The sequence below is a fragment of the Rhea pennata genome, chromosome 2 (genome assembly GCF_028389875.1).
Source record: "Rhea pennata isolate bPtePen1 chromosome 2, bPtePen1.pri, whole genome shotgun sequence".
Lineage (NCBI taxonomy): Eukaryota > Metazoa > Chordata > Aves > Rheiformes > Rheidae > Rhea > Rhea pennata.
In genome coordinates this window covers 99,557,530-99,571,170 of record NC_084664.1, presented here as the reverse complement: position 1 = coordinate 99,571,170, position 13,641 = coordinate 99,557,530, and the positions used below count along the sequence as shown (strand labels likewise).

At 43.5% G+C, this 13,641-nt stretch overlaps 2 protein-coding genes across 3 annotated transcripts in view; one reads left to right on the top strand and one right to left on the bottom strand.

The window, feature by feature from the left end:
• Positions 1–8,560, top strand: PSMG4 (proteasome assembly chaperone 4). The gene is made up of 3 exons (XM_062570025.1): positions 1–248; positions 395–470; positions 5,421–8,560. The coding sequence occupies exons 1-3, from the start codon at positions 57–59 to the stop codon at positions 5,540–5,542; spliced, it is 390 nt and encodes a 129-aa protein (XP_062426009.1). The 5' UTR covers positions 1–56; the 3' UTR covers positions 5,543–8,560.
• SLC22A23 (solute carrier family 22 member 23) overlaps positions 7,164–13,641 on the bottom strand; it is a 117,682-nt gene continuing 111,204 nt past the window's right edge. For both annotated transcript variants that reach the window (XM_062570020.1, XM_062570021.1), the window contains one exon: positions 7,164–11,552. In XM_062570020.1, coding sequence (XP_062426004.1) covers positions 11,195–11,552 — 358 coding nt within the window. In that variant the 3' untranslated portion in view covers positions 7,164–11,194. The remainder of the gene's footprint in view (positions 11,553–13,641) is intronic.

Genomic DNA, 13,641 nt, shown 5'->3' with positions numbered 1-13,641 from the left:
CTTGCATCGAGCCGGGCCGCGCAGAGCCGAGCCGCGCCGGGCCGGGAGAGGGGCCCATGGAGCCGTCGAGCGGCGGCGGCGGGCAGGCGGCGGCGGCGGGGGGGGGCATCGCCGTGCACGACTTCAGCGGGCAGCTGGGCGAGCAGCGGGTGCACTTCCACGCCATGCGGCTGCGGGACTCGCTCTTCCTCTGGGTGGGCGCCGCGCCCGCCCTCGCCAGCCTCGCCGTGGCCATGTGCAACCCACGCGTGAGTGTCCCGGAGGTCGGGCCGGCGCCGGGAAGGGCGGCGGCGGCGGCGGCTGGGGAGTGGGCTGCGGGTTGCTGCGGGACCCGGTGGGGCGGGGGCGGTGGGGGCAGGCCGCTGAGGAGGCGTGTGTGCTGCTGTGCTTGCAGGACAGCGTCCCGGTGTCGGCGTCGCTCCTGGGGGACCCCTCCGACCCGGCCGCCGTGTCGCTGGCCCGGCGCCTCGGTAGGTGCTGCGCTGCGGGGGCGCCCTCGGGGGAGGCGGCGAGCGCGGCCCGGGGCTGCGCTTAGCGCCTCGGCAGCCGCCGCCCTTAAAGAAAGAAGAGAGCGCTGGAAGCCTCCGCGTTGCAAAAGGCTGGAGCATCCCTGAGCTCCCCCCCGGATGCCAGTGTTTGATACAAGTGTCCCTGCATGTCTGCTGTCTTCTTTCCTGGCGTGTGTAAGAGTGGCCTGGTACGCCTAGTGCAGCAGCTAGCATTCAGATTCGGAGATCAGGGTGTCTAACATCGATTTCCCTTATCTCTACTATAAAAAACCCCTAAACCTTGCCTCATGTGTCCTACGATCTTCTTGATAGCTGCATCACTAACATAACTCATAGTCGCGTACCAGTACGCGGTGTAGCTACGACTGGTGAAAAGCACTTGTTACTGCTGGTTAAATACAAGATGATGCACTAATTTTCATTTCACTTTTGTTGTTCCAGCTGAAAGAGTTGTATGATTCTTGATGATCTGTGTGCTAATCTTCTGTTATGGGCAGTATGTCCTGAGTACAAGTGTAATTAGTGCATTAGCCTTAAGAACTCAGTTAGTAAAAATGTAGTCAAACGTAGTTAACTTTGGATAAATTGTGCAACAGTTTATTCAACTTTCCATTTGGCCTCCTGTTCAGAATCCTACTCTAAGCTTTTGTGTAGCATTGTAGTCCAGCTTGCAGGTCCAAGTTGTCCAGGTGCTTTCCTCACACTCCTGTCTTTTTCAGTACATGTGCTATTTTATATCCACAGAAGATTTATTAGATTTCATAGTTAGAATTTTTAATAACTTGCTATTTCACATGTCTTTCAGTGTGCTGGGACAGCTGATGTTTCCCCCAGTAGCAGTAGTCCCCCCCCCATTTGTCTAAGCTATACAGTGTCCAGGAAGGCCTCTAGACATGTTCTACTTCTGGCTGGAAAAAGAGAGCTAGTAATACACTTCTGGCTTTGAGTAATTACTTGCTTCTTCTGCCTGGAAATTTGTTCTCCTAATCATCTTTGCTAATTGATTTCTTTATTTTCTTAAACTCTTCTTTCTGAAATCCTACACTATAGTTTCTAGGCTTGTTTTTGTCTACTTGACAATTTAATGTGAACCTAGTCAGCTCACACTCATTTAATTCAAGATTGCTTGTTTTCCTGAAACCTGTGCAACTGCAAGATCATCTCTAAGCATCTCTGTATCTCTTGGTTCACCAATTGCTTGGTAAGGAAATGTGTGTTCCGTCTTGACTAGAAATATCCAAGCTTTGCTATTACTGGTGGTTGTTTAGTTTTCCTCTGGGAAATTAAATCTTTAGTACTCCCACAACTTCTGTGATTAGAGATTGCTAATCACAGCCAAGTAGCCTTTTTAACCACCCCCTACGTGTGTGTGTGGGGGGGGTGTACATCTTCAAGCTGTCAATTTCTAATTTTATCCATGCTGTCACAGAATTACAGATTAGTTGGATTTGAAAAGGACCTCTGGAGATCATCTGGTCCACCTGCCCTACTCAAGCAAGGACAGCTAAAGGAAGCTGTATGGGGCTGTGTCCAGTTGGCTTTTGAGTATCTCCAAGGATGGAGACTCCACAACATCTCTAGGCAACCTGCTCCAGTATTCAACCAGCCTCACAGTAAGGAAGTGTTTTCTTAAGTTTACATTGAATTTCCTATATTTCATTTTGTGCCAATTGGCTCTCATCCCATTAGGGATGAGACAGGGACTGAGAAGAGTCTAGCTCCATCCTCTGTACACTCTGCCATCAGATATTTATAGATATCAATCAGATGTCCCCTTAGCCTTCTCTTCTCCAGGCTGAAGAGTCTCAGCCTTCTCAGCCTCTCCTCATATGAGAGATGTTTCAGCCCTGTAATTATCTTTGTGACCCTTTGCTGGACTTGCTCCAGTATGTCCACGTCTCTCTTGTCCTGTTCTTGGCTTCTCAGTACACAGCACTCCAGGTGTGTGGCCTACCTGCATAGGGCTGCGTAGAGGGGGAGGATCACCTCCCTCAACCTGTTGGCATTGCTCATCCTAATTCAGCCAAAGATGCCATCAGCCTTCTTTGTCACAAGGACACTTTGCTAGTTTGTGATTAGCATTTCCACCAACATCCCGTAGGTCCTTCTCTGCAGAGCTGCTTTCCAGCTGGTTTGCTTGCATTGGTGCTAGGGGTTACTGCTCCTCAGCTGCAGGACTTTTTGCACTTGCCTTTATTGAACTTCATGAGGTTCCTCCTTGCCCGTCTTGTTGACGGCAGCACAATCCTCTGGTGTATCACCTTTTAGTCTTCACAGGAAGCAATTTCGGTAACATACAATGTCAGCTGATGGTAAGTGTTCTTATTTCTCATACCTTTCAATTGCATTTGATCACCTGTCCTGTTTTTCCTGTGATGGCAGGTTTCCTGTCTGGAAACAGGAGTTTCAGCACTTCCATGTATCAGGCTACATGTTTTACAGTTGTTTTCTGTGTAGCCATATAGAGTTCCTAGCCAGAATAACTGCATTTTGTATACCAGCTCTATTTTATTCTTTATTTCATTTTTCTTTTTTTTTTTTCCATAGTTGGAGGAACATATATCCGATTCCTGTTCCTCTTCCTATCCATCTTGATCTGTTTGTATCAGGTGCAGAGACTGATTCTCACTACTGCACTAGCATAAGACCTGTCTGACTAGTCAAGAGACCTAAATCCTAAAAGATTTTTCCTGTGGGTTAGTGGAGTTCACCTCCTGAGAAAAGTCTTATCCGTCAGTGTCTTCCCTTACCTAGGTATCCCAAAGTCACAGCATGTTCTGGCCATAGTGACCTCAGGGTAGTTTCATGTCTGTCTTCAGAGAAGCTCACTGCAGATCACTTAAATCTCTTTAAATCTTTCCCAGCTGGGCACAGGTTTGTGGGTTTTTTTGTTTGTTTTGCTTTGCTTTGTTCCCCTCCCACCTTTTCCAGTATGAATAGTTTATAAACATAATCCTAACACTTGTTATGTCTTTTCACCTGACCCCTTTGGGATCCCTCTTTGAGCTTAGGCTTGCGTCTGTGCTGATGTAGACCAGCCCCATGGTACCACATGACAAGCTGCTCAGGCACCTTTTCCTCCACTCTGAGGGACCTGTACAGCAAGGGTCACAGAGCCAGGCTCTGTGGGAAACACCCCTGCTGAAGTGTTATAGATAAACTTCATCTTTTTCAGTTTTCTATTTTATTCTTAAGTTGCAGATGTTCTTCCACGGAGGCGTAAGATCTTCCTCTATCTTTCCCACTTGTCCAATTGAATCCACAAGAGAACTGAGAATGGAAAAGCCTTAGTTACCCGTTAAAGCTAGGATACAGCCCCGGGAGATCCTCTGTGCACACAGCATTGATGGAGTCTTAGTGCTCCAAAGAACTGGAACATCATTCAAGAGACTAAATCAGATCTTTCACAAATGTAATTAAAAAGTTGGATTTTGATGCTGCAGTGTATGATGTAGATTCGTTAGGTAGGATAATGGTATTAATTAGTTTAGAATTTGCGTGGCATTTATTTAGGGCATGATGATGAAACACTAGTGGTTACAAAACATACTACTTTGTAGCACAAAATCTGGTGCCAAACACTAATTTTTGCAATCACAGCAACAAGCTGCATTATATGAGCATTTGGTAGTGCCAAGTGTTAAAAAGGCACATGAGCCCCTGAGTTTCAGAAGCAACTTCCTGGGGCTCCCACTACTCACTAAGCCTCACTGGTGGCCTGTTAGAACAGAAAAGAATAATAAATTGATTTGTATAAAGAAAAAGCATCAAAGGAGTTGTTAAAATATGTATTTTATATATATGTATATATATATGTTTCTGTAGTTGAATTTCCTGTTTAAGATGGACTGGGATATTAGGATTTCTGTTATCTATTTGGAATTTTTAAATTCAGATGACATTTTTGAACATTCAGTGAAATATTTTGATTGCTCCTTGAGTGTTGGCTCCCTGCAATTCCCTGCCAGGACTATCTTGTGACCCAAATACCACTTTTGTCTAGTGTTTTGACACAACTCATTTTAAATTCCTTGCCTATTTTCCCTTTGGTGCTTGCATTCTTCACATAGCTTAGTTTGTGCAGTTTGTTAAAAAGAGCTACAAAGTTGCTATGTTATTATGGTAAAATCTAAATAGGATTTCTATTTTACTTATAAAACACTTCACGTTGTCTATTCTACTCTGATAATTAAGTCTTCCTGCTCCAATGGACATTATCTCTGTCACTGTTAATTAACTCTGTCATGGAAGACAGCTCTTAATTTTATAGCGTGTCTCTCTAGGTATTTGTCATTACAGTAACCTAGAACTTGTGACTAGTTTGATGACTTTCAGTCCACACTGCTCAGCCTCCTGCAGCATTTGTAGATACCATGTAAATAAAGGTTAAAGGGAAGAAATCATTGTCAGCAGGTTTAGACTGGTTAAAGAGATCCATACTTTGGGGGCATTTTTAGGGGTTTACTATAAAAAAGAACTTGGAATTGTGGCCCAATTACTTTCCCTCCATAGCCATTTTTCATAGCACAGACTTACCAGCTCATAAAATACATTTCAGTGATAAGATCACCAGTCTACTGTTTTACTTAAACTGTGCCATATTTCAGAAGTTTCCAAACTCCACAGAAAGCATTCAGAGTCCTTCCAGGGACTGTAATGGGTTTTGCATCAGGCCAAAATCTACCTCAGAGCCCTAATGCTCATACTGCCCTCTTCAATGGACTGAATGGTTTTGCCCAACATGCCAACACTTGTTCTGCTACTACTTTATGCTTGGTTCCAGCAGGTTAGGAGTAGACGACGTTGTTGTAGAAATCTGCATGATCTATCATTATAAAATGCTTGCTTTAATACCATCATCAATTTCGTACAAGATGAAACTATTAATGAATATTCTGTTTTGTGTTTTAGCCAGGAAGACCAAAAAACAGATATTTGTCAGCTACAACCTTCAGAACACAGACAGCAGTTTCAGCTTACTCATAGAAAACAGGATCAAAGAAGAAATGATGGCTTTTCCAGAGAAGTTCTGACTTTGCATTATTGTAAACTGACTTGAAGTTTTAGTTTTAGAAAAAAAAGAGTGCAATTTCCATACTGACATTAAGTTAGTATTTTGAAAACTTTTGTATTGTTTTGATTGAATTTGCATTTGTTATTAAATTCTGCAATGTTAGACCTGATTTTTTTTTCCAAATTTGCTACCCTGTTAAGTAGGAGATAGACTAGTAGCATAGAAATACACTGCAACTTAAGAACATTGTAAAAATCTGTACAAACACAGTCTGACCTCCATTTGGTACAGGGATGAGCAAAGAAATCTGTTCCAAAATCTAGGTGTACAATTAATCTATTGTGCATTAGCAGCTTTTAGTGTTCAAATGAAAACCCATGAAAGTCCCACAAAGAGCATTATTGTTTGCTTTTGAGGAGAATGAGGAGACCTGCAGGAATGGGGAGTATTAGAAAGGGAGCCATGTGGGTTTTTTTACATTGAAACGCTGTAACATAAAACAAGCGTTATCTTGCTCTGACTTTCCAATCCCTGTTGGTTGTAGTGCTAAACACAAATTTCCTTCCATCTCCTGAACACTAAGAACACCAGAAGGCTTTCACAAAGGGTTTTCTGTAAAGCACTGCAGTCTATACGGGAGAAGGAAAAAGCACAGCTTCACTTTCAGAGCAATAGATAAGTCTGTCAGGCTGCTAGAAGACCATCATACATGTAAACTGAATATACTTTTTTTTTTTTTTTTTTTTTTTTTTTTAAGAAAAGCAGTCACTACCAACACAGAGCATCCTGTTGCTACATCTCTAGACTTCTTTTTAGGTGGGATAACTCTTTTAGGTGACATTCAACTTCCATGTACCATTTTCTTTTTACAAGATGTGAAACTAAAAATTAACCATACCGGAAAAAAAAAGGAAAAATGGAGCCAATGGAGCAATGCAGGTCTGCTGAGGTCAGTGCATGCTGTGCTGTCTCATACTACCTATTATTTCCATTAATTTGGAGGAAAAATGAGCAGGGCAACCTGATGAGAAAATTAAGGTTATTTCTTTTTTCACTGCAAGTTCAGACCTGACTCAGAAATAAGCTTCTAGTACAAATAAATACTTATGCTGCTAGACCAGCAATTCATAGGCAACTGCACTATACACCTCCAGAAACTGGATCTGAACTTACCTTGCTGTGGCTGTAATCAACAATTTAAAACTGCAACCAAAAGTTGATAACGTAGAAGATACAACCCCTAACTGCAGTCAGTCTCTGGGCTGAAGGGGTCTCAAACATACACTGGCTCCAACTTTGCATATTTGACATGAGAGCACAGAGCCTTACCTGGTAGAAACAGCAGCCAGTCCTTGGGCTCTGTTCAAGATTGGAGTAATGAAAAGCAACTACTGGATTATTCTTTTTTTTCCTAACTCTATGCAAGACAGGAAACAGAGTCATTCTTCTGTGACTGAATGTAAAGGATAATTAGTTAAAAATCAATATGCTGATTTAATTAGCTTGATTTAAAAGCAGTTCATCATGTTTGTAGAGGAGGGCAGAACTAAGGTTTGACATTAGCTCTAGCTGAGCCATTTCACAAGTCACTGCGAGGGAGACGACAGGGAGAAGAAAGTGACAGACGAAGGAAAGCAACCTGAGGAGACAACATCTTTTTATTCTGTACATTTACATACAAAGTTTTTCAGTAGGTACAACAGATGTAACATCATGCAGACATTTAGCTTGTAAGACTGTTTTCAGTACTTGATTTAAGCTTGTGCTATGAAGAAGCACCACCAGACTATTCATGATCAAAACATACAGTAGCACGATTCTTTAAAACTTTGTCAGAAACTGAAATGGGGAGGGAAGCCTCACCCACTAGACATAACACACTGTACTCCTTTCCCAAAACATTTTACACAATACATTTAAAATGAGGTTTGTCATTTATTTTTCTTAAAAAAGTTACAGTGGAGGAGATCATCCCACACTTAGAGCGTTGTCTTATGTGCCAGCTACAGGCGCAACTTGACTTGACATTCACAGAGTTCGTTTAATGGCACTTCTGCTTCCAATTTGGTGACCTTTAGTGTTTGGCTCCAGGAAGTGGCAACAATTATGTAAAATACTTCCATAAAAAAAAAAGCCCGTTCAACCAAAAACGAAAAGCAAATCACATAGAACCCTCTCTGAGTTGCCACAAAACACTTCCAAACAGATGACACGTTTCTCCACGCTGTCTTTATCTATTTGCAGTGTGTCTGGCAACAAAAGCATTACTGAAAGCTGGGGGGGGGGGGGGGAAGGAAATAAAAAAACAGATCAAGCATAATGTCACTTTCACATTTTGTTTAAAGTTACAAAAAAAGGAAGAAAGACCGTAAATGGTAAATTATAAAGAAAAAGATCCACTGATGGACTTAGAGGTTACTGAAGGTTCACAGAAAAAAGGCCAAAATGGACAGTACAGCTTTGAATGCTTCTTCTGTTGTGGTGACCAGAAACAGGCATCTGAGAAAAGCGTTCCCTGGTGACGGCCTTGGAGGAGATCCGATTGAGGAGCTGATGGTCTGACATAGGGTAGCCCAAGTGCACAGCACCATCCAAATGAAGGATGAGGCAGAGCACATCCCAAAATGAGATTCTGTTTCCGCCCTGCTGCATCACACAGTACTTCTCCTCTGAAAGTTTTCTCACATTAGATAAACTTAACAAAAGCTTTCAAAGTAGTACACATCGCCAAGCAATAACCCAACACAGAACACCCAGTTTTTCATCCTTCCAGCAAAACAAGCAAAACTGGAGCTACCAAGATAGGAAATCAGTTTGTTTTTTTTAATTTATTTTTTCTCTCGTGACCAAGGCAGAGGGCCAAACCAATGGGAGAAGTTGGGGTGCCCCATATTGCAGAAGATCAGTACCGAGTACCTGGTTTCAGGCAAAGAAATAAAAGCAGCAAATCAAGTAAATTTCACAGGAATTAAAAAAATTGCCAAGTGTTCCTGTCACTTAATGTGTTTATTATATTAAAGTTGATATGTGTAAACAACCATTCTCTTCCTTGGGCCTGTTTGTCGTCAGAGAGCAAACACCAGAATAGGAAACGATAAAGCGCTGTGGACAACAGCAGTGAGCACACCAGGACCGCTAACAGTGCTGAAAGCAACCAGTTTAATAGGCTTGTGAATGGTCTACAAGATTCATACTGTAGCTTGAGTACACACGCACAGAGACCACGAATAGAAGAGCTGCTCCAGGGCATGATGGATCGCAAATCGCTGCGCGACAGCTCTGTGCCCACTCCACCTCTGCGCTTCTCCCTGCTCCGCTTCGAGGCCCTTTTTCTCTCTTCCATTCAGACTTACTTTGCTTTTTCAGTTTCATTGGGAACCCGCTTTTCCCCAATGGGTGGCTTGTAACAAGCAGAAAAGGCAAAAGGTATTACACAAATTTGGCACATGAATACCGCATGAATTGGAAAGACCTTAATTCTTTTTTTCTTAGGTGAACACAGATTGAAGAAATGTCAGCACAGAACAGAAAGGGAGAAATGGTCGCTCTTGAGCTAGACAGTAAAACTTGAGCGTAAGGAAGATCGGGCTCTCGCTATCACAGCAAGTCTAACAAAGGTGAAAAAACAGTTGTGTAACTTTGGGCAAAATTACTATCAACTGGTCCAGTGTTTCTTACAAGGCTCAAGAAGAGCCCAATGTCCACATCCTCTGTACAAAAATCAGCAGCTTTAGGACAACATTGTTTTTCTGAACATCACAGAAAACATCTGTCGCTTCTGCATGTCCCCTTGCACTCATTAGCATCTGAGGCTGTGCTGCCTACTGCATTGCCCACCAGGGAGCATCTCTCGCATTTACTGGGGACAGTAAGAGGACAGAGGCAGCCTAACGGAGGATGGAAATTGTTAGGTACAGTAGTTAATAGACAATATATACAGCAAAGGAGGAAAGGGGAGAGAAGGTAGAAGAGGAAAGTGCAAATGAGCACTTCCCATGTTTATGAACACAAGATGAACATCAAAGTGGCAATCATATGGACACTCAATACAACATCGACATCCTGCTGCTCTGTTTAAGTGTCTGTACTACTGAGCAATCACAAATGCATGGCCTGAGTGGAAAAGGAAAAGAGGGAGGGAGAGGAGGGAAGGTTAACTACAATGCAAGAAAGCTGTTCGTTCAGATAGTCCTTGCATTGAACACGATCCTCACAGAAGTCACACAGTGAGAACCAAAATCTGATGGCCAAAACAAACTGCTGGTTTGGGGACTAGAAGAGAGAAGTCAAATAGCTATTATCAAAGTGTCATCTGTACAGTAAGAGACAAACTGTACCTTTACTTTGTTTAGCATAGAGTAGGATCAATCCAATTTAAGTAGACATTTTTTTTTTCTTAAAGAAATCCTAAAAGAGCAGTTGGGGAAAAAGGGAAATATAGGCGAGTTCACTGTATATTCTTGTGTCAGAAACAGAAAACATCTCCAAAAGCCCCAAGATGGCCAACAACAGACCTTGAGTCTTTATTCACAGGCTATCAATTCATTCCCTTCTGACAGTTACTTAAGTATTTTGTCTGTTTAATTTGAAAACAAAAACTCCGTTTTTAAAAACAGGCAGGGCAATGCCAGAACTCTCATCTCCCAGGAGTGGGAATCCCAGTTATGCTGCCTTTAGAAATACAAACACATAGCCAGTGCTCCTTATTTTTTGTTCCTGCTGGTCTATGCTCTTCTCCCAGACCAGTCAGTTGAAGATTCTGGACCTCCTGGTAGCTAATGCCATTCTTGGCAAAAATTTTTTTTGCATCATTGGTCAAATCATCTACATAGTCTACATTACTATTAAACACCAGCAAGAACAGTCTAAGAGAGATGAATGGACTCTTAAAATGCATAAGGCTGATATGGATTGAAATCTCAGCTCAGTTTGGGTAGGATTTTCTTCACTCCGTTTGGTGAAAAAAAAGGTACTAATTAGGAAAGTAACTTTTAAATGCATAGGGGCTAAAAAAAATCAAATATAAGCTGCCTAAAATGCAGTCAGACTTTGAGTCACAACAGGTTTTGCTTTGTTTTTTTTTCCTGTTCTGTTTTCTTTTTTGGTATATACAAACACAGCAGGCAACCTGGGCGCTTTGACTTTCTAGACAGGCAGAAGAATGTTGCGCAAGTCTGAATTACAGTCAGTTCAACTTTGCAGTGGATACTTCCTTCCTTTAAGAAACACAAAAACAAACCAGAAAACAACACCCACCCCCCCATGGTTTCTTTCTTGGAATGGCTGCACCTCTTATAATTAGATGGCTTCATTTTTGTGATTTATGAAAGGAAAAGGAAATAAAGTGCTTCTTGAGAATAAATCAAAATAAATATACATATTTAATGGCAGGAAAAAAGAGTTCTGAAGGGCTATCTCCAGCCAGGTCTTTTCTCAGATGAGTATTTTCCCCCATAACTTTTTTCAAAAGCAATCTGCACAACAGTTGAAGATTCCTACAAGTCACTTTAGCAGCAGAGTTGAAATCCCCCCGCGTCTGCGTCTGTTCCACCACTGGTTTGTAAAACCTGTGCAAAACACTCTCACCCAAAGTGCTGCTGCTCCTGCACAACAGCATCAAATAAAATGAAAAAGGAAAGGAGAGGGAAAAGGAGGAGGAAAATCCACCCAGTTACATAGACTTCATCCCGTTGGCAGTGGTGTTCTCGGAGATCCCATCGCTCACAGCTGCCGAGTCATGGAGGCCGGAGTAATCCTTGAGTTCAGAGTTTGTCAGGAGCAGGGGCTGTTCCCCCTTCTTGTGCGGCAGCAGGGGCTGCCTGGTGTAATGTTCACCGTCCGGGATGTTTTCAGGCAGGTTCTGGTTCTTGCTCTCTGGCAGGAGCAGGATGCAGATGATGCAGATGAGGGTACAGCAGGCGAAGATGACGTGGTGGAGGAAGTAGCCTTTCTGGTTGTGGAGCTCCATGATGGGGGCGGTGAGGCGGCCAAAGCCGGCGCTGGCCAGGACCAGCCCCAGCCCGCCACCCCTGCAAGCACAGCATAGCACAGCTCAGCTCAGCACCCAGCCACCAGCCTCCCGCTACCACGGTGTAACACAGAAGGGACACATATGGTGGGGTGTGTGCGTGCATGCGGAGAAGGTCCTTCCTCTCTGGGTTTATTTTCTGGACTCAGATATTCTGCAGATGGCAGCAAAGCATTTATTTAGGAAGTGGCTGTTGCAGGCTCACAGAGCTGCAGAGCGCAGCAAGGCTGGGTGCCCTCTCCTTTGCAAACCATCTCCTCCAGCTGGCTCAGACATGCGAGCCTGGCTCAGCTAGGGGAACTAGTGCACATGGAGCCACCAGTTGGTGTCCCTGCTCCTCTCCAAAGTGGTGGACAGGTGCCAGCTCCCTCGACACGGCTTCCCCAGCAGCGTCCCACCCAGGTTGGGCTCCAGGATTTTCCCTACATGTGGAGGCACCGCAGGGCTTGAGGTGCCGCTGCCTTACCGCCAAGCGCCACGTGCATGGCTGCAATGCCAGCAGGGGCCGAGGAAGCTCAGACTCGGCTCTGCTTGGCCACCAGCCCCAAAAGCGCCCTGCACACAGGGATGCTGCTGGCCGCTGTCACACTGGTCACATTGTGCTGGAGAAAGCCAGCAGCCTCTGAAAGGCAGCTGGAAACCACAGGCTCTGTCAGATGAGGGCAGAAGGAAGGATCCACCTCCACCTCAGTCGCCACAGTTTGCAGCATGGCAGGTTACCTTGAGCCCTCAGAGTGAGGGAGTAACACTAATTCGGCACATTACATGCTGCAGCTACTAAGGTGCAGGTTGTCTTTACCTGTGCTGCAGGGCAGCAAGCTCCAGCAGCAGGGCAACATCATCTGTTACCACAAAGCTGAGTCAACAGCCCTTATGAATCCCCCAAATCTGTCCTGTTTGGCATACACCAGGGCTCTAAAATCTTTAAGGCAAACCTGTTCTGCAAATTCTACACACAGCTCTCGCACAGTACAACTACTCTGGTAAATGGTTACTTCTTACTTTGCTGTTGTAGATCATCAAATGCAGCTCCACCACCCTTGGGGCACTGTATCCCATTACAGCCTATTTGCCTCTGTGTGAGGAAATAACTATACTCAATATAAGTATTTTTTTTAACCAGTATTACTGCATCCACATAAAGAGAGGAGAAATTGTATCACAAGAATATGTGGACAGACCTTTAGAAAATTCCCAAATCCACATATTTCATATTCAGTTAGGGGAAATCACACTTTGCTTAGCATGCTAGACTTCTCCAGTTTAGACAAGATACACCAGCTCCACTGCTAGGTGCAGAACTCAGTTTTGGCTGCCTCTGAAGTATCTGGCATCAACCACCAGTGGAGGCAGGAGATTAGACTTCACACTCCACTGCCTTGATCTGTTATACCAAACACTAAGTGCTGAAATATTTTCCTCTGTAAAATGTTTTGTGGTTGGAACATTTTAATGCACGGATGCTGTAACAATACGCATCCCTTTCCAAGAAAAAAAAAGAAAAAAAAGTAAAAAAAAGGTAGCTAGTGGATAGAAAAGCAGAAAAAGTCAAGAGTTTTGGATGTCTTTTTGAGACCTCTTGACTCATTGTACTGGTTGAGCTAGGCCCCTCACTCTGCTCTTTCTTACTTTACTGCTGTATTCATGCACCTCACCAAAGGGTGATTAAAAGGTTAATATTAGTAAAATGCTTAAATTATAACTAGGTGACTTTATAAAATATTCTTTAGGGCATAAATATTTATCAAATGTAAAGCACCGATATATTTAGATCATTTATACAGGTGCACCAAAAGAGAGTGAAAATATATTAAAGTTAAAAAAAAATAAAGAAATAAACCTCTTAGCCACAGGAATGAATTTGCTTGTGCGAGCTGAATTCAGGGCTGATATTCAGCTATGCAAGTAACCTCTCTTGCAGTTCCTTGTCCTGCTCATTCATTTCTTTCTAGCTCCTGGAACAGAGTGACTTGGCATGCCTCAGGCTGTGCTCGCGCTCCAGCCTCATTCCCCAGGGTCGGTCGCTGCTGGGTGCTTCCCCCTGCCCCTAGAAATTACAGCAGAAGTTTCTCTAGGGTAGACCATCACCT